The sequence below is a fragment of the Amyelois transitella genome, chromosome 13 (genome assembly GCF_032362555.1).
Source record: "Amyelois transitella isolate CPQ chromosome 13, ilAmyTran1.1, whole genome shotgun sequence".
In the NCBI taxonomy this organism is placed as follows: Eukaryota; Metazoa; Arthropoda; class Insecta; order Lepidoptera; family Pyralidae; genus Amyelois; species Amyelois transitella.
The window spans coordinates 6,606,004-6,626,208 of NC_083516.1; the positions used below are offsets into that span (position 1 = coordinate 6,606,004).

At 34.5% G+C, this 20,205-nt stretch overlaps 2 protein-coding genes across 2 annotated transcripts; one reads left to right on the plus strand and one right to left on the minus strand.

Moving 5' to 3' along the window:
• The first annotated feature begins 824 nt into the window (after window positions 1-824).
• LOC106132117 (DNA repair protein RAD50) lies at window positions 825-11,544 on the plus strand. The gene is made up of 19 exons (XM_013331446.2): window positions 825-1,188; window positions 1,762-1,945; window positions 2,115-2,300; window positions 2,823-3,036; window positions 3,387-3,478; window positions 3,639-4,282; window positions 4,356-4,592; window positions 5,524-5,682; window positions 5,941-6,054; window positions 6,409-6,606; window positions 6,891-7,037; window positions 7,503-7,718; window positions 7,918-8,078; window positions 8,668-8,902; window positions 9,194-9,400; window positions 9,789-9,985; window positions 10,262-10,366; window positions 10,553-10,669; window positions 11,119-11,544. Exons 1-19 carry the CDS (start codon window positions 931-933, stop codon window positions 11,363-11,365), a joined length of 3,918 nt encoding a protein of 1,305 aa, XP_013186900.1. The 5' UTR covers window positions 825-930; the 3' UTR covers window positions 11,366-11,544.
• Window positions 11,545-11,824: 280 nt separating this feature from the next.
• LOC106132119 (conserved oligomeric Golgi complex subunit 8) lies at window positions 11,825-19,188 on the minus strand. Its single transcript, XM_013331447.2, has 7 exons — window positions 18,982-19,188; window positions 17,910-18,216; window positions 14,958-15,123; window positions 14,004-14,099; window positions 13,154-13,325; window positions 12,716-12,879; window positions 11,825-12,583 (listed from the first exon to the last, which is right to left on the minus strand). The coding sequence occupies exons 1-7, from the start codon at window positions 19,034-19,036 to the stop codon at window positions 11,891-11,893; spliced, it is 1,653 nt and encodes a 550-aa protein (XP_013186901.1). The 5' UTR covers window positions 19,037-19,188; the 3' UTR covers window positions 11,825-11,890.
• Window positions 19,189-20,205: the final 1,017 nt, after the last annotated feature.

Here is a 20,205-nt window from a genome sequence, read left to right on the forward strand (position 1 = left end):
AAGTCAAGTCACAGATAGAGTCAGATATTCATTCGGTAGTAGAATAAATATTACTAATATTTTTTTCTTATATATTAGAATATATTTAAATAGTAGCTAATACTAATATATTAGTACCAAAATATTTTTATCACGTAATGAGAAGAGCGCTATCTATCATAATACTTTGCTTAAACTTGTTACTATGATTTTATTGGCGTGTAATAAATGAAGCTGGAGGCTTCTATGAAATAATTTATGTATGATAAATAATTAACCGATTATATTATAAACAATTGACGTAATTGACGTCTCTTACCAACACAACTAACACTGGACAAAATTTTATAAAAAAGAGTATTAAAATAACTTTTGTAAAATTAGAGAACCGCCCCCAATCGATATCCTCCTTTTTTTAGTTCGATTAATGTTTTTCTGCGGTTATCTCGCGTTTCACCGATTTTAATACGGTTCTCAGGAAAGTATTTATTACACCTAGAAGAAAGTTTAAAAAAATTAACCGAATTTTTGTAGAATTTCTTCGAGTGTAAGTTGTAATTTTTACACAATTTCATTTACGGATGGGTAAGAGACGTCTTGTATCAATTCATAGTACATAAATTATTTCATAAGCGCCTCCAGTTCAATTTAATAGACGCCAATAAAATCAAAGTAACTAGTTTACGCAAGCTACGATAGATAGCTATCATATTAAATATTTTCGTTCTTTTATATTAATATTACATTTAAATAAAAAGTAATATTAGTAATATTTATTTATTCTGCTACCTTATATAACGAACACCTCTAGTCGGTGGCGTCGTGCCGAAATTTGCTATTGGCAACATTGTCAAATTTTGCTTTGTCTTGCAACATGCCGGGCGGTTTCTGATTTTAGCAAAATCGTTGATAGAATCGAAGTCTGAACCCCAGCTAGTTCTAGCCGAATTCATGATGGCTGGCATTAAATCTCTAGCAGTTCGGGGCATACGGAGTTTTGGACCTGAAGAAGCTGATGAACAACGGATATTGTTTGATAAACCCCTAACTCTTATTTTGGGTCAAAATGGATGTGGTAAAACTACTATTATCGAATGTTTACGCTATGCTATCACCGGTAATATGCCCCCGGGAAGCCGCAACGAATGCTTCGTGCATGATCCCAAAGTAAACAGATCTACAGAGGTCCTTGCTCAAGTAAAACTGAAGGTAGGGGATTGTCTGGTCTTTTTATGTTTTTTAACTTCTGCAATTTAAATTACTATTCGTCTTTTATTTTCTGATATAAAATTAATGATTTTGGAGGCCTGCATACAAGGGCCTTTCCCATAGTATATTAAATGTTTACATTACACACACAATCACGTATATCTTCCTTTGCGGAGCAGACAAAGCCTTCCAAAGCCCGATAGGCTACATTGAGCTGTTTGTCTAAATGATAGAATTGTGTTTCAAATAGTGCCCGGGTGCTATCCCATTGCCTAAGTTTATAAGCCTATCCCTCAGTTGCTTTGTACGACATTCATGGGAAAGGGATGGAGTGGTCCTATTCTTATTTCTATTGGTTTCTATTATTTCTATGGAAGCACACTGCTCACACATCACATTAACTATACCAATTTCAACTGTATTGTTAATGTTCAAAGTGTTGCATGGTAGGTGTTTTGGATACTAATCATGGTAGTGTAAGAAATGTTTCATCACATTCACTAACATCATATAAACCATGTGTTATCTGGTATGAAATTATGCAAACAAACCAAAAATAGTTTTTGATTTTAGATTGTAAATGCCAAGGATGAACAGCTTGAGGTGTCAAGATCTATGAAAGTAACAGCTCTGCAGAAGAAAAAGACCAAATTCCAGACATTAGACTCTTTTCTTTCCATTATTGATGTGAATGGCAAAACTAAGGATATATCATCAAGATGTGCTGATTTGGACTTTGTCATGTATGAACAATTAGGTAGGATTGAATGCAAATATTAATTAAAATATATCACAGACGAAGAGCCATGCTTACCTCAGTTTAAAATATATTATATCTGAAGTAATTATTTTTTACTCAAATAATTTCATTGAATTTTTTATAATGTGGTTATGAATAATTGATAAATTTTACCTTGCTATTTTAGGCGTATCAAAAGCAATCCTGAACTCTGTGATATTTTGCCATCAAGAAGATTCTAGTTGGCCCCTTGATGAGGGCAAAAAAGTTAAGGAGCGTTTTGATGAAATTTTTGATGCTGACAAGTACAGTGATTGTTTTGATCGATTAAGAAAAATAAGAAAAGATTACACTGTAACTCTGAAACTATTGGGTAAGTATTTATAACTGTGTTGTTGTTTATAGCTAATGTGCTGCAGTGAGGGAAACATGGACATTTAGGCAACTGAATGTGTTAACATGATCCAATATGTGTAAGGTTGATGAAGTCAGAAAACTTATCTCACTCGATCCAGAATCATGATCAAAATGCACCCCAGGCTTTAGGTGGTGATGTTCACAGGATTTATGTCAGAAAGAAGTGTAGTTTATAGGTTTTGCATTTTGTTTGTAATATTTGTACTATTAATATATTATTTTTTTATTCATCCATTCCAACTAACAAAATCTCTTTGGTTCTTAAGATTTTTGCTTGATTTAACTCCGGTTTTTACAAATTTTCTTTAGCTTAGGCTCAAGTGGAATATACCAGGATTTTTTTTAATGTTGTGAACTTATTGTGTGAAAAGGTTTAGAAAATTTTTACCACATATCAGGCACCTACCATAATAAACAGTAGTACCAGTTAGTTCTTTTGTATTTCTCATGAGTAAAACATTTGTTTTTTTGTTGGCAGAACAAGAAGTATCTATTTTGACGGAGAAGAAACAAGATTTAGACAAAAAAAAACTGGAAGTTGTGAATGGTGAAACTGAAATTTCTGAAACTGAACTTAAATTGGCTGAATTAACAACAGAATTAAAAACTATTACTGATAAAATTAAGACAATTTCTCAGTTAGAGAGAAACATTCTAACTTTTGAAACTGAAAGGGAAAAAATTAAAACCAAGTATGTTATTTTTATTTTATAATATTTTCTTGTTTTCGCTTTTCTTTTATACATAAAATTCCTTTTATAAAAAAGACTAGCATAATATGGCTCCACCTGCAGTAAATTAGCACCACTGACAAAAGAATACCGGTATTCTTTCCCAAATGTCACAATAACTATAGTATTTACTGGGATTAAGGGTACCCTTTACTTTCTTTCTCCATACCCTTAATATATATAACCGAAATTTTGTGAAGATTAGTTCAATGGATATAGCGTGAAGAGATAACAAACAAACAAACTTACTTTTGCATTTAGTATAATATTATTTAGAATAATAAATTGTATTTTACTTTCTTTTGTTTCAGACTTGAGCATTGTCAAAGTCAAGAAGAGGAACTGAAAACTGAAATTAAAAACATTTTTGAGGGAACCACCCCTGAGTTGGATGATGCTATAAGTCAGTTCATATTCATTCTTATACTTTTATTTCATTTATAACTGTATACCTACAATTTGGTTCTATTGGAATGGTTTCATACTTTAGCTGTAGTCAGACAAATTAGATAAAATCCTTTTCTTAGAAAAGTAGTATTATAAAATATTAATTTTATTTACAGAAAACTATGAGACAACAGCAGTACAGAAGAAGAAAGAATTAGATGCATCTTATAAGAAAAATTCCACTTTCAATAAAGAGGAAGAAAAGATAGCCAATGAAAAAACTTCAAATGAGATTAAACTGAACAAGTTGCTTTTACTTGAAAGTCAGAATCAAGAGAAAATTGACAAAAGAAAGACGATGATTGTTGAAGTAGCAAAGGTAGCACAAATTGATGATATCAATGAAATAAATACTGATGAAGAGGCAGATAAATGTATAGAGAGAATTACTGGAAAAATTAATGATCTCAAAGGAGATCTCAATGAACAGAAGTCTGCAGCTGATGCTGAAGAGAAAAGAATGCAAGAAGCGATAGATGCTTGTAGGGTGGCACACTCGCGCCATCAGGAGAAAATAAGTTCTAAAAAGACAGAAATAAACAAAAATAAAAAAGAGATTGTTAAATTGGATAAATCTGTCAATGATGCCAATGAGTCCAAAGTTAAGTTGGAAGCAATGGAAAAAAAATGTGAAGATGCTGAAGAGGACTTTAAAAAGGCAAAGAGTGAGATGAATGCAGAGGAGTGCCAACAGGAGATCAATGACGATGAGAAGGCTGTGGAAACACACGAGAGTGAACTTGTTGAACTTGATGAAAAGGTAAGTTTTATACTATTTTCCAAATGATATTAAAATTATACTAGACAAAACTAAAGCTTATCATTACTTACAGATTGTGAAACTCCAAAAACAAAATGATAAAATTAAAGAACGAGAATTAATAGAAAACAATCTAAAGGATAAAGAGAAGAAATTTGCTGTACTGAAGAACAAACATAAGTCATCATTGACAGAACTTTTGGGTAACATACCTGAATCTGGTTTTGCTCTGGCCATCAACAAGTTGGAATGTGACATACGCAATGAAGTTGATTCTATGAAGCAGAAGTTGAAGGAAAAACAGTTGGAGGTAAGGGAATACTATAGAGATATTTTATTTTAATTCAATTAACGGATTTATTTAGGAGAAACATTTTAATATTTCAGAAGTTTATCATAATATTACTTAAGAACAGTTCCTCAGGGTTCAATTTTAGGAACATTCCTCTTCTTGGTATATGTCAATGGCCTGCCTTCTATGGTGGAAAAACAGGCTGGTATTGTGTTGTTTGCCGATGACACTATGATATTTAAATTAGATCGCCATAGCGAAAACGTAAGTTCGGTGAATAATATATTAGTCGGTTCTTGATATGCCTAACCAAAAATTCAAAGAGTATGTAAAGGAAGTACTTTGTGAGAAAGCTTATTATAGGGCTGATAAAAACATCCGCATGAGCTTGGCACAAGAACCTCGTCAAAAATTGTAGTTTGATTTGAATCTACATCAAAATTCAGTTTATTACACCTAAATAAAATTGCTAATCCATAAAAAAATATATTTTGTTATTACATACATATTTAAATTTTATAAAAGCTTATTAATCACAACAATGTATTCTCTCATTCCCATTTCTAATGGATAATTGTGAAGTTGACGTTTTTGAAGAAAATTCTGCAGTGCAGTTTGTTGCCGCTTCTTCTGCACTGACGCTTTGGAAGCGGCAATAAACTCAAGTTTTAAGTAATTTATTTGACGTCGACCAATTTTGTGAAACCAAAAGATATGACAATTATTAAGTGATATGAATTATCCCATTAAAATATATGATTTTTTTTAATTTGAAACAAATATTTATATTTTTACAAAGTACTGAGAAGCTTGGTTATAGTTGTGTTTGTCAATTGGCAAGAAAAATATAATTAACATGGTTTTAATATTTTAATTGAAGTGTTAAATATAAAAACCATGTTTATAAAAAAAAAATTCCATATTTTTATATTTTTTTTTTTGTATACAGCAAAAAAGTCTAGAGACTGAACGCAAACACGTGCGCGAGTCTCTCAATGAAAAGCGCAGTGAGCTGACAAAAGCCGAAGACAAAATGTACCAAGCGTGCGGTACACAGTCATACGAGTCCACTCTTGCTAAGATAACGTCCACAGTGGAAACACTTCAGGTTTGTGGATTTATCGTTAAATGAGTGAATACTTTAATAAGGTTTAAAAACATTCGTCGGAAAGCGGATCCCAAGCCCCAAAGCATAGTGGCGGAGGGTGAAACTAGAAACACACCAAGATGAGATAAAGAGAGTGCTTAAAAACTTTCATAAAACTAAAAAAACACGAGAGTCTGGTTTGAATTTTTTATATTATTGGAGTTGCTACGATACCTATACTCAACTATATGTACTAAACTACATATTATTTTCTTTTAGGACGAACAAAATGTGTTGCAATCTTCCATGTTTATCTTTGCCAAATATAAGACACAGCTCAAAGACAACAATTGCTGTCCCTTGTGCAGTCGAGGGTTCGATAACGATTCTGACGTAAGTACTTCTAGTTATGATTATCTATTCTTAAAGTCTCAATTTGTTTGACATTTAAATTCGTTTTGTTGGAAAAATTCCAATGATAATAACAAGAAACACCACCCCAGATTGTGGTCAAAGGTACCACCCATTGCACTGCCGTTACTACTTTGTATTTTAAATACTGAATAATGTAAAGACTGAATATTTTCTGAACTTTTAAAAATCAATCATTAAGTCGAATTATGTGTGGTTTCATTACTTTAACGAAGTTTTATATAACTCTAATGGCATCACTTTGGAATAAAAGTGAAAGTACCTTGTGTACAAACTCAAATTTACAGGAGAATCTTAAAATATTTTTACTTTAAGGTAACAGATCTTATCACCCAGCTGACCACTCAAGTGATGAATGTACCTTCAAAACTAGAAAAAGTTACGGAGGAGTTACAAAGGAACTCTGCTAAGAAAGATGAACTGCTTAGCATGAAATCTATCAATGAAAAGATAACTACATTGAAAGAAAAAGAGATACCGAACCTCGAAACTCGTTTGAAGGATATTGAAACGGTAAGATTTGAAATGATAATATTTTATACTAGCTTTTGCAACTCATCTCCGTGCACGCGTCAACACCGCCCAATTATATTTATTATTTTCACCATCTATTCACATTATCATTTATTCCCATTTACAATATCCTTATGACATATATACAAGGAGACTGTAAATAGAAACGTTGCAAGGGAAAGACATGGTTCAATGAGACCTGAATGTGGATGGGGCAAACTAAGTATGTATATGCAGTGTGGTAAGATCTAGCTATGTTTTAAAGTTAAAAACAATATTTTCAGAAAATAACAATGCTGTCGGACTCAGCGGACGAATTGTCAATGGCAATTATAGAGCCCGAGCAGAAGTTGCAGACCGCCAAGCAAATCCAGGGTGACATGCCGATGCTCGACCGCTATACGAAAGAATTGAAGGCTGATACTGAAAAGGTAAGTTTTCAAAAATGCTTTTTCATAACTGAATTATGAAATTTATAATAAATCTAGTTTTCCCGTGGGAATTTCCAAATATCTCGGAAACAAATTTTGAAGCTTATAACTTACTGATGACACCGTATAGCTAGGCGAAGCTGAAATTTAGCATGTGTGTTCCTTAGAGGAGCACTGCTAAGAGATTTTTTATATTGCTTGATTGCTAATTCTAATCATCACATCATACACCAATGTGTCATATGTATACAACAACGAGTTTTTATAAACACAGAATTCTTTTAGGCAATTAGCTAGCAACCTGTCACTTTAATTCCATAGTTAAGCCTTACAGTTTTTTCAAGACTGTTGGCTTTTACCCCGTAAGATAAAAAAGACGTATGTAAAAATGCAGAGGTGTACTAGCAGAAAAGTATATGTGTATTTGAATCATGTATCTATTCAAAAAAAAATTTAACCTTTCAGTATGAGAAAATAAAAGCGCAGTGCGCTGAATTAGAATCAGACATGTCATTGGACGATGCCAATGCAAAGAGGACAGATTTGAGGACGAAAATCAGTGCTCTTCGGACTCGCGTGAAGACCAACCAAAAGAAACTGAACCTGTACAACAAGAAGCTGCAAACCATGGCTGACAAGAAGAATAAGCTTAAGGAACAACTCCTGAATTTACAGAAAAAGGTGAATATATTTTGTATTAATAACAGTAATGTTGGGTTAATAAACTTCAATGATGCCCAAAATAACTATTCCACGCGGACGAAGTCGCGGGCACAGCTAGTATAGGTATATAACATCAGCATTGCACGAACATAGTGTGTGCCATGTGATACGGGACGTTAATCTAGTATATTTTTAATAGAAGATAATAATATTTCAGGTACAAGAAATTGTCACACTGCAAGAAAAGAGAAAGCAATTGGAAACGGACGAGGAGAAGTTGAACGATGAACTAAAGGAATTAGAAGATGGCACAACGCCTCTCAAGGAGGAGCTCGAGGAAAAGGAAAAAGCAAAGGCTGAAGTTGTCAAGAAAAATAGGTAAGTTTGCAACATGTTTATGGCCAGTGCGGTTCTGTTTTAAACTAACTGACTGACGTATCAAGGCACCAAAATTCAATAAAACTTTTATTCATTATTATGGGACACTTCATATCACTTAATAATTGTCATATCTTTTGGTTTTACAACATTGGTTGACGTCAAATAAATAACTTAAATCTAAGTTTACTGCCGCTTCCAAAGCGTCAGTGCAGAAGAAGCGGTAACAAACTGCACTGAAGCATTTTCTTTAACAACGTCAACTTCACAATTATTCAAACCTAGAATAGAAATGTGGACGAGAGAATACATTATTGTGAATCTTGTATGAAATTTAAATAATTTTGATTTAGGTTCAAATCAAACTACAATTCTTTCCGAGGTTCTTGTGCCAAGCTTAACCCAGATATTTTTACCATTGAGGTAGTCGTCAGTACTATAATAAGCCTTCTCACAAAGTACTTTCTTTACATACTCTTTGAATTTGATACACTTCCTATTATAAAATCGTATTCAGTTCCCCATAAATGATTTACTAACTTTGCTTTCGTGATAATTTAACTGTGTTCACTTGTAACTTTGTTTTCAGGGCTGCTATAGAAGATAAAAACAGTTTCATAACTAAAATAGTAACTGCTTTCGATAAAGTGAAAGCTATTGAGGCCGAAATCAAGCAGCACATAGAGAGGAATATTCAGCTTGAGATGGACAAAATAAAAGAAGCTAATGACAAGCTGATGGAGAAGCAGAAACAGATCATGATCGATAGGGACGCGCTCACGAAACGAATTGACACTTTGAAGGATGAATTGGCTAAGCAAGGGGTTAGATTATTTATTGATTATCGTATGTAATAGTAACTGCTCTGGTGATCTCTAGTTTAAGTAAATTCATATTAAAATTCACAGCAATTGCAATTTTGTATCAAAACATTAGAACAAGAATATTAATTGTTTTGTATAATTGACAAAATGGTGACACTCTGGCTCCACTTTTTGATAATACTTTTCAAGTTGCACACAATATTATCAGCCATCAAATGAAAAAAAAAATTTTTTTAGGGTTTACTTTTAGCAATTTCACCACCATTGATTAAAGTATACTTTACATTACAGACTTATAAAGACGATTTAGTAAGAAACCTTAAGATGCGAAAGGCTCAAGAGGAGATAGAGAATTGCAAGCAGGCCCAAGTGAAGAACGACGAGAACATGAGTGGACTCAACCGTGAGATGTTAGCGGAGAAGGAGCCGTTGATCTCGCAGCAAACCAAGATTTTCAGGGAGAAGGCGCAAACTGAAGGGAAATTGGGCCAACTTAATGTAAGTCTTACTTTGGGGCTAGCTCTGTAATTGTACGTGTGCCGTGTATGAAGTTATTTGTTTAGTTCATAAATGATTGTATAAAATGCTAAAGATAATTAAGATCTTATGTTCTATTGATTTATATATAAACTTACATCATTCAGTTCTAAAGGTCTTTGATAATAAAAATTATTCATTAACTGAGTGACTCATAGATGAGGCAGACATAAAAAACAGAATGCAAAAAATCTGCTAAATACATCTTCGGCGAGTATCAATCTCAATTATTAGCTAACCTTTTTTTTTTGCCTATTTTATAATTTAAATACATAAATATAATATGAGAACATAAAATCATTTTTATCCTACAAATTTAACGTATTGTTATAAATTTTTCGCTTTACAGCTTACATTAAAACAAAACAAACAAGAATTAAAGAAAGCTGAAGCTAAAAACATTGAAAAGCAATATAAGGAAAAGTTCTACGAGTTACATGTGACCAGAGCCATAGATAAGGATATTAGAGATTATTCTGTAGCATTGGAAAAGAGTCTCATGGAGTTCCACAGGGAGAAAATGGAGAATATCAATCTTATTATTAGGTATTTATGTAAATAAAAATTCTATTCTATTTTATCACTTGACTTCTACAATCTGTCTTATCATTGCGTGTTTCTGGTTGCACCCTCCACCGCTATGCTTCGGTACCCGGCGTCCAATCGTTTACAAAATTTCAAACCGGTACACGTTACAAATCCGTTCACGAGATTAGCGCATACATACAGAGACAATAGGGGAGTTTATAAAATAAAATGATAATAATAGAACCACATACTTAATTTTGAAGAATATCTAATTTAATCACACAATGTTTTCAGGGAAATGTGGAGAAAGATTTATCGTGGTAACGATATCGACTACATTGAAATCAAGACTGAAGGCAGCATGACTACTGATTCAGATCGTCGCAAATACGATTACAGGTAACACATCTATTGATTTAAAGTATTACTTAATACTTTTTTTATTGTTATCTTTATTGTACAAGAAAAGATTTCTCATTGAATGCCCTCAGTTTGTCCAACCACTTTGTCATCGGTCTCACTCTTGTATCTCAGCATAAATAAAGGAAAATATATCTCAAATTTAAATTTATAATTGGATTTCAGGGTAGTGCAATGCAAGAACGGCATGGAGATCGACATGCGCGGGCGCTGCAGCGCTGGGCAGAAGGTGCTCGCGTGTCTCATCATACGACTCGCACTTGCCGAAACATTCAGTTCCAGGTACTTTTCGACCTATTACGGAATAAGATAAGCACTGTCTACCCCGTAAGAGGAAAAAAAATATCTTCTTAGTTTTAGTTTTGGTTGCATTCTCACATTTGTTAGACAAGGTGTTAGACAAGCCCGAAGTGCGCCTTTTTATCATGATCCTGTATTGGGCGAGTCAGGTTTATACATGGAGCAACTCTCCATCTGAGTTCTGTCTTGTATAAACTAATAGATGAATGTTCATGCCTATTAGCCATGGGAAAGAAATGGAGCGGTCCTATTCTCAAGTGCCGGGCACTACAAGGCACAAGCGATACAGAGATATGTCACGGGGAAGTGCCCTACAGACTCAACTGCACTCTTAAAGTTATCGAAATGTTTCGTTCTCAAGAAATGGCTAAAATAACGTGAAATAGATTTTTTATACAGTATTGATTGAACAGTTTTTATTGTTATTTAAGATTCGGAATCCTGGCGCTGGATGAACCCACAACAAATCTAGATCAAGAAAACATCACGAGTCTCTGCTCGGCCCTAGGGGAAATAGTCCAGGAGCGGATGACTCAGAGAAACTTCATGTTTATCATAATTACCCACGACAGGGAATTCATCGAGTCGCTGGGGAACATTGATAAAGTCACTCATTTCTACGAAGTCTCAAGGAACGACGAAGGAAGATCCAGAATCAAGAGGATCAGATTTTCATAAACATTTTCGTAATTTCAATTAATTTCGCCATTCCTAATTTTCTATATCTGAATATATTTTATGATTCATAAAGTGAAATAGCTGTTTATGAAGGCTGTGCCTTACGTTAACTGTGAAATCACTACATTATTTTGTTGTAAGAGAAAATATTTCTAAATAGATTCTTTTTTACTTACATACTTATTTGTTTTACTGAAATACTAGGATTTTTTTTATAAATTAGTGCCGTGCCACGTCATTACTGGTGGACTAGCCTCTGACTTGAACTTTTCAGTCTAGTGATAGATCAATAACATACATCCAGTAGTTCTCGAGTTCAATCATTATAAATAAAATACAAATCTTATAATAATAGTAAGGAAAAGAGCAGCATAATATCACCTATATTTTTATAGCTTCAATTGGTAGTTTATACCTTTTACACTATGATGAAGATGTGAAGGAAAATAAACGTATATGTATGTTTCAATTAAATATTTATTTATACTCGTTTATAACAATACTTTCCGACTTAAAAATTACGTCCTAGTTTATTGCCACACCAGTAATACTTCCCAATGGCTCACAGATCGCCAATTGGTCAATATGAAAAATCTTACTTTCTTGTAATACAGTCAAAGTTACTCCCAACAGCTCTGCTATCTGGGATGAGGGGAATGATTGCGAGAGGCACTTCACAATGTAAGGGACTAAATCTTCACTGAAACATACACAAAACAAGACGAAGTTTTGTCGCTCAATATCTGTGAAACTCTGTTGTTCTTTGTGATAGAATGCTACCAGAATCTGAACAGCTTTCTCTAATGCTTTTCTAAAGCCGTTGTACACTTCTTTGACTATATTTAAAGGAGCTGTGACCCTAAGGGTGTTCAGCACGGTCAGTAGACCATTACAGAATTCCGCCAAAGGGTAATAATCAAGTAGATTCTCCGGCGGACCAGAAGCCATATTTTCGTTCACAGGCCTTGGCACATTCTTTATACTGGGCACTTTATACGAGCGCATTTGCTTGTCTAATTGGTTAACAGCTCTCTCTAAGCCACTGGTCAGTTGCACCAAGATATTATTCCGGAACAGAGGTGTAAGGACGCACCTCATATCGGCGCCGACGCGACCGAATGATAGACAAAGAAACATGCACTGATTCAGCAGGGATTCAAAGCTTGATTCATCCTCCTTTAGCAAATCTTGATTTAAGGTTTGAGCTAATACTTCAACCTGAAAAAAAATACAACTTATTAACCAATTTCAAAAACAGGAGGTGCTTTCTCAAAGTGATCGTTAAGCAGAGTAAAAAATCGCAATGCAGATGCCTAGTATTTTTTAATGTTAATATTACATTTCTGTTACCTTTTGTTTCAACCAGCAAGACAAGGCGCTTGTACCGCTTAATTCATCATGTTTCACTTTGGAATCTTGTGTATCAGACAAAAATATAGATTTGTGCTGCGTCAGCACATTGAATAAATGTATCCTGTGTAGTTCTACTATTTTCCTTAGTAATTTTTCTGATGCTGTAATATATAAAAATTTCAATACTGTGTGATTCAGTTGTCAGCAATATGATTTTAAAATTGTGCAAATAAACTGGATTTATTCAATAATCAACATTAAGTCGACTGCATAGATGAGGCACAAAATATGAAGTAAATTTTATGTGAATTTAATATAGACTTGATTCTATAAAGATAACCTAGTCTATTCAAAGGTCTTCTCAAAGGTAGTGTAAACTTTTAAGCAATTATGTGAAATGTAGTAAAATATTTAAACATAAGCATTCATACATACATTCATTGTTCCTAGCATCCTCCAAAGCATTTTCAAACCAAGCATTCCGGGCTTTCAAGAAATGTAGATGCAGCCCGTCAGACGTCGCTGTGCTGGACTTGTATTGGAGCCCTTCTTGCTCTTCATCCGTTGATTTATATACAGTGTTTGCTCGGCGTAAGTATCCTAGAATCTGTTAAAAGAACATAAGCCCCAGGTAAAAAACAATAAACTACAAAAGCATCATCTTATGGTGAGTAATATTTCTACTTCTTCCTACTGATCGCGAATTTAGGATAATTGACATAGCTACTTGTAGAATCTTTTTAAGAAAATCTCTAAAATGATCCATTCTAAGCTGACGAAGTTGCAGGTAAACAGCTTATTTAAATATATACTAGAAAAGAAAGTGTATGACTGACTGACATATCAACGCACAATGCAAATTTGGCGTGTAGGTTCTTTATGTGGTCTAGAGGTTTACTAATAATGATTACAAAAAATCACCGCGAGAACGGGACTTATGGTGATTTATCGTAACGGGGGCGGAGCCGCGGGCGTTGCCTAGTATTGTATAAGTGAAACTTATATGCCAGCTAATAAAAGGTGGAACTAAAAAGCTTGAAAAATGCAGTCCATAGTATGTTTATTATTACTCTTTAACACAGAGATATTCCAAATTATTATATGTACCTACTGATTTCAAAGCAAGCAAATAATAGATCTGTGTACTTTGTCCTGCATAAATGTAATATATTGAATTTTTATTAATTTCCATGAATTTAATACTATTCTACAGTGAGGACTTTCCAAAACAAATAATTTTAGTTAAACTTATAAACTGTATACTATTTTGCTACAAAAATATTACCTGTAAACATTGTGGCAAAGGTAAATCATAGCGCAACTGATTGAAAAGATGATATAATGTCTCAAACCACAGTGTCATTATCTCAGATGTTGTAGTCTGAAACAAAAAGAATGAAAAATATAATACAAATAATAATATAAGTCTATAAAAATAGTGATTGGAAGCATCTTGTTTTAATAACATATACGTCTCTATAGCTGCACATTATATGGCGCTATTCTCGCCCTATGTGTATCCTGGTGCTTTATAAGGACTACTCGCATTTGTTTTCTTTGTCTGTCTGTCTAAAGGCATATGCACTTGGTTCAGCTTTTGCCATATGATACAGAAGTCAGACAAGAATCACTTTATGTAAAAACCTGACTTACCCATTCCAGGAACATGATCAAAACGCGCACCTAGAGCACCTTCCAGAGGGGTGGTAATATAATTGGAATTGACACCAGGGTAAAAAAGCATACCTCAATATTTGCACACAAATCAAAACATACCTAGAAATCCTATTTCCCAAATGTGTATTGAACAAACAGGACTAAGCTAAAACAATAATAATTTTGTTGCCTTGTGATGGTAAAAATTATTTCAAATATAAACCGCCTTAAAGTAAACAACCTAAAAAGTGTAGAATGCTGTGTAAACACCACACTCTAGATGGCAAATGTAATCAATTAAATAGAATAAAGATACCACTGTTAATCTTAAATTGATTTCCATTGTTTTCCTAAATAAATAAATCTTGATAAATCTTATTGATTAAAAAATACATTTTAAATTTAAAAAGAAGAACAAGCAAAATAAAATAACAGATATTTGATTTCTTTGCAATAGCACAGGAATAATAAAAGGTACTAACCCTTACTTTATTTTAGAAATGAATTATTCAAAAAGAGATGCATTAACAATGTTTACTTTTATTTCAGTTGTATAAGAAATTCATTATAGATAAACATATACCTGTACAATTGGTATTTCTGAGTATCTCTTTGATAGATTTCTTATGAATGTGAATATATCTAATGCACTTTCATAGTCTTCAGCATTGAGAGCCTCTCGCATCAGAGAAGGTAGTTCCAGAAGTTCCAACATTTTGTCAACTTGGCTGCGTATTGAACTGTAGCGACTAAAATACCAATACAATTTCTTACATAATATGCACAAATCTGTATCTAATAAATAAAATTACATAGTTGTTCATTCTATAAAAAATACTTAATATCTGTATATAAAAGCTGTGTTTATTAGTGTCCGACCGAAGCTTCGGCTTCGGCTTCGGCCACCTTCGGCCAAAAGATCCACCTTCGGCGAAGCATTCGGCTTCGGCCCAAAACCCGACCGAAGCCGAAGGTTTCGCCGAAGGTCCGAGCGACCATCGAGATTGAACGAACTGTTACGAAAGTCATGAGGCGGCGGGGAGTCACTGTCAAAATATCACATTGCTGATTGCATGCATCAAAACAAGTCCGTACGTGTATTTAAACGAGTGTTTTGTTTTGAATTTGTGTTTATCACATTCAAAACAAAACACTCCAACAATTAATTATTTAGTAAGAAGTTAGTGTTTGTTTATTTTATTTATTAGTCTAGTTTTGGTCTAGTCGAGTAAAACAAAGACTGATTGGTCTAATTGTAATTTGTGAATTACTGTTCAATTACATAATTAAGAAATCAAATCATTATTTTTTACCAGTAGGTAAATCACAAAATCAAACTTTTATATTACATACATAAAATCACGCCTCTTTCCCGGAGGGGTAGGCAGAGACTACCTCTTTCCACTTGCCACGATCTCTGCATACTTCCTTCGCTTCATCCACATTCATAACTCTCTTGATACAAGCTCGGCGGTTTCGGGTACTTTTGACCTGACCCTTAACCAGGACGTCCTTAATTTGATCAAGATACGTTCGTGTAGGTCTTCCCACTCCGACCTTTCCCTCCACACTCTCCTTGTATATCGGCTTAGTCAACCTGCTTTCATTCATCCTCTCCACATGACCGAACCATCTTAACATACCTTTTCTATTCCTGTAACTACATCTTCTTTCACATCACAACATTCCCTTATCACGCTGTTCCTGTCACTGAATTTCACACCCATCATACTCCTTAACGCTCTCATTTCCACTGCATTTATTCTGTTTTCATGCTTCTTTTGCCATACCCAACTTTCACTCCCATACAGGACCAACACGCCCCTGTGCACAGCCAGTCGAGCCTTTTTGGATAGTTTCTGACTGCTCATAAAGGCATGCAAAGCTCCATTCACCATGTTCCCCGCGTTCACTCTCCTTTCAATATCACTATCACACTTGCCATATGATGTAAACTTTGATCCTAGATATACAAACTCTTTCACTTGCTCAACTTTTTCTCCTCCAATCAAAATATTACATGCTGTCATTTCTTTCTCCATTTCAAAAACCAGTGTTTTAGTTTTACTTACGTTCACTTTCAATCCTTTCTCTTTTAAAGCTTCATGCATACAGTTTACCATCTCCTGTAACTCCTCCGCTGAGCAAACATTTGACGAGTAACTCATTCATCCTTAATCCACTTTCAGACTCTTTCAAATCTGTCAAACAAATATCCATAAATAGGTTGAACAGCCACGGTGACGCAACACATCCTTGCCTAACGCCTTTCTCAATCTTAAACCACTCAGTGTGCGCTCCGTTTATCCTGACACAAGCACTCGAATCCTCATATGAGGATTTCAGTGCTCGTATTAAGAGACTGCTCACCCCATGCATAGAAAGTGCTGACCACATTCAATCCTCTCAACTCTGTCATAGGCCTTTTCCAAATCCACGAACGTGCAGTAGACTTTTTGACTCTTGGCCAAAAACTTTTCGGCTATGCACCGCAAAGAAAAGACCTGATCAGTACATCCCATTCCCTTTCGAAATCCCGCTTGAGCATCCCATATTTTGTCATCAGTTTCATTCCTGACTCTATTAATCAATACCTTAGCATACAATTTGCCAATAACGCTAAGCAGGCTTATACCACGATAATTTTTGCAGTCCAGTTGTGACCCTTTTCCTTTATAAAGTGGCACGATAACCGCCTTACACCAATCTTTTGGTACTCGGCCGCTTCTCCAACACAAATTGAAAAGGCAGTACAACTGTCTAGCTACGACGCCTTTTCCTGCTTTTAGCATCTCGACCGACACTCTATCATACCCAGCAGCCTTACCCGCTTTCATACTCTTAAGTGCTTCCACAATTTCGAACATTTCAATTTCGCCTTCCATCTCATTCTCTTTTTCTTCGCTATAGCAGAACTCTTTCTTATTTTTTTCATTTTTTTTAAATAAACTCTCAAAATAGTCCTTCCATATCTTTAGCACACATTCTTCTCCTTTCACAACGCTACCATCCTGGCATCTGATCCTAGTCAGCTCTCTGGTTAACTTATATTTATCTCTAAACCAACCATCTCTATGATATATCAACTTCTATATGAGACAGTCAATATATAAACCTTCAATATTGAGGTTTTGAAATAATTTTAATATTAATTGTAGCTTGTAGACAATATTGAACAAAATTAATTACTGAGTGCTGAGAGAATATAAACCTTCGGCTTCGGCTTCGGCCGAAGGTTGTGGCGATAGCCGATTAATCGGCTTCGGCTTCGGCTTCGGCCAAAAATAGACCTTCGGTCGGACACTAGTGTTTATATAGGTGAACCCATATTAACACAGCTTTTATATACAGATTATAAAAAAATAATCTTTATCACTTACTTAGTAGACAATAGTCACAAGACTGATCATGGAGGTCAGGCACAAGACTCATCATAAAGGTCATGTGGACACAACTAAAAAGTTCTATTAAAATTTTAATCAAAGATAATCCTTAATTATTTGATCTTAAAATTTTTACCAAACATGTTACCCACCTTTTTTCTTTAACAATGTTCCCAGCAAAGTGTGAAAATTTTTCACATTCCTGAATAAATATAGGCGTTGTCTCCAGAAACACATCTAATGACTGTTTTGACTTTCCCAAGTCTTTCATAATGGTTCTAGAGATTTCAGCAGTTTCTACAAAAGTCTTGTAATTTGTAAAAGCCAACTCCTGCGTTTGTTCTGTCAATTGTTTCATTTCTTCGCCAAGTCTGTCAGGCTCTTTTTTTATATGGTCCCAGTTCTGTGATCCTAATTTTTTTATATAATCCAATATTTCAACAAAGTTTTCTGCGTTTTCTAAAATTATAAGAAGAATTAAATCTTTAGTTACAACTATTGTAATTGTAGAAATGTACACATACATATAGTCAGGTCTATATCCGTTGTGGGGTCGACAGAGCCAACAGTCTTGAACTAACTGAAAGGCCACATTCAGCATGTATGGAATTGCGATTCAAAGTGACAGGTGGCTCGCCTATCACCTACAAGAGGAATTCCAAGTTTGTAAGCCCTTTGTCGCCTTTTACGACTGTAATGGATTTGTTTGCCCGGTAGACCCGCAGCTCTCCTTTATCCCAAAGATGCCTCTAATTAGCGGCAGGAATAAATAAAATACAGTCTTTACTTCCACTGACAAACGAGAACACCCAAAAAAAAACACTTCAAAAAATTACATAAAAAATAAAGAAATATTTCGAAACAACCTTCTTCGACTTCAAGACGTAGTCGTGGACGTATCTTTCGTTTTTTGTTTTAATCCATGGGAAAGATACCACTCGGTACATGCATACATATTACATATTTGTATTTGTCTGAATGTCTTTCACATCATAACCAATATCTTTTAAATTAACCAATATCTTTTAAATTTTGCATAGATTTAGTGTGGAGTATGGAAAAATACTCGTAGTTCATATAAGTCTCTAACAGACTGAAAGGCCACATTCGCCTGAAAGACTTAGGTATCGTAGGACTTATTAGTTGTCCAATTTTAAAGTATTCCGGTAACCACAAGGCCAACTCATATAATAAATATTGAAATAAAAGAGTTCATATACCAACCTGCTGCATTTTCAGCAAATAAAAGGTTAAATAATTCTTTTAATTCCTGGGACATTTTTCTTTATATTTATAAAAACAGATTTTCTGTATCAACCAAAACCACACCACTGATATTATTCTTAAGTGAAAAACAAAAATATTGATGTTCTTCTAGTGACACAACTAAATATACTATGTATGCCTTATATCTATTATCTTTATTTCGTTTGTTCTAGTCACACCAAAAATGACACCTCACCACCAAACATGACAATGTCAGTCCGTATCTGATATTGACAGCCGCAAAGTGTGTTTTTGTCTAAAAATCAAAAGAATCTCAATCTAAGATGTATGACCCAAACCACGGAATATAAACATACTGAATGGAAGGAGCGTCTCAATTTAGTTTGTGGCGGGAGCGATGATTCGACTCGACCACCACCAAAGTCTTCCGCCAGATTAGGTGTTACGCCTGGGGAACCGCAGCTCCAACGATGTTGTGTCGGAGGTTGTATGTATGCTCCAATCTGTGAAGCTTATGACTTATAGCGTCGCGTGATTTTATTTTTGTAACTCGTGGCGTTAAAACTTATCCAATAAGAGTACCTACTTACAAAATACGCAAGCCCATTTATTTTTATTTGAAACTTATTTCAGGTCGGCAAGAGACAGCTATGGCGATGATGCTATTGGTTATGTTCAAGTAAAAAGAGTGAATGATGTACCGTTAAATGTAGAACCATGCCAGAACACCACGTACGTACCACCACACGATGAATAATTTCCCCGTTTTTTTTTTCATATTTTCCATTATTTCTTTGCTCCTTACAGTTGCAGCGTGATGTTATATAGCCTAAAGTATTTGGGTATAATTTCGAAGGCACAGTTGCGCGACCGCGAGAGTACAAGTAAGCCAGACTGAACGTGTTGTACGATGACTTCTCACCGTCACTGCAGCCCACGTCGTGTTGTTACAACTTCTTTTAGTCTCGGAAAGACTAGGGTCAGATTAATTGTGGAATTGTGATTCAAATAGTTATATGTAAAAGAATATTCTCAAATATAGAAGCCTTTTCTTTGATTGACATTTATAATTTTCACGTGAAAAGAATAAGACATATTGAATGATAGGCGTCGCGACATTCTGGAGATAAATATTAGGTGGTTAATTAAAATCTTAATAAAACCCAAATACTTGAAGAGACAGAAGTTAGGACAACTTCGAAACGCGGCTTACGCCAACAT

What these genes read in the sequence shown, in the direction of transcription:
- LOC106132117 (XM_013331446.2), top strand. Translation starts at nt 931, where the DNA reads ATGATGGCTGGCATTAAATCTCTAGCAGTTCGGGGCATACGGAGTTTT. An exon ending in GTTTGAAGGATATTGAAACG is followed by an intron (nt 6,607 to 6,890) that starts GTAAGATTTGAA and finishes CAATATTTTCAG; the next exon opens with AAAATAACAATGCTGTCGGA. An exon ending in GCCGAAACATTCAGTTCCAG is followed by an intron (nt 10,670 to 11,118) that starts GTACTTTTCGAC and finishes TTGTTATTTAAG; the next exon opens with ATTCGGAATCCTGGCGCTGG.
- LOC106132119 (XM_013331447.2), bottom strand. Translation starts at nt 19,036, where the DNA reads ATGTCCCAGGAATTAAAAGAATTATTTAACCTTTTATTTGCTGAAAAT. An exon ending in AACATTGTTAAAGAAAAAAG is followed by an intron (nt 15,124 to 17,909) that starts GTGGGTAACATG and finishes TTGGTATTTTAG; the next exon opens with TCGCTACAGTTCAATACGCA. An exon ending in CTTGCTGGTTGAAACAAAAG is followed by an intron (nt 12,584 to 12,715) that starts GTAACAGAAATG and finishes ATTTTTTTTCAG; the next exon opens with GTTGAAGTATTAGCTCAAAC.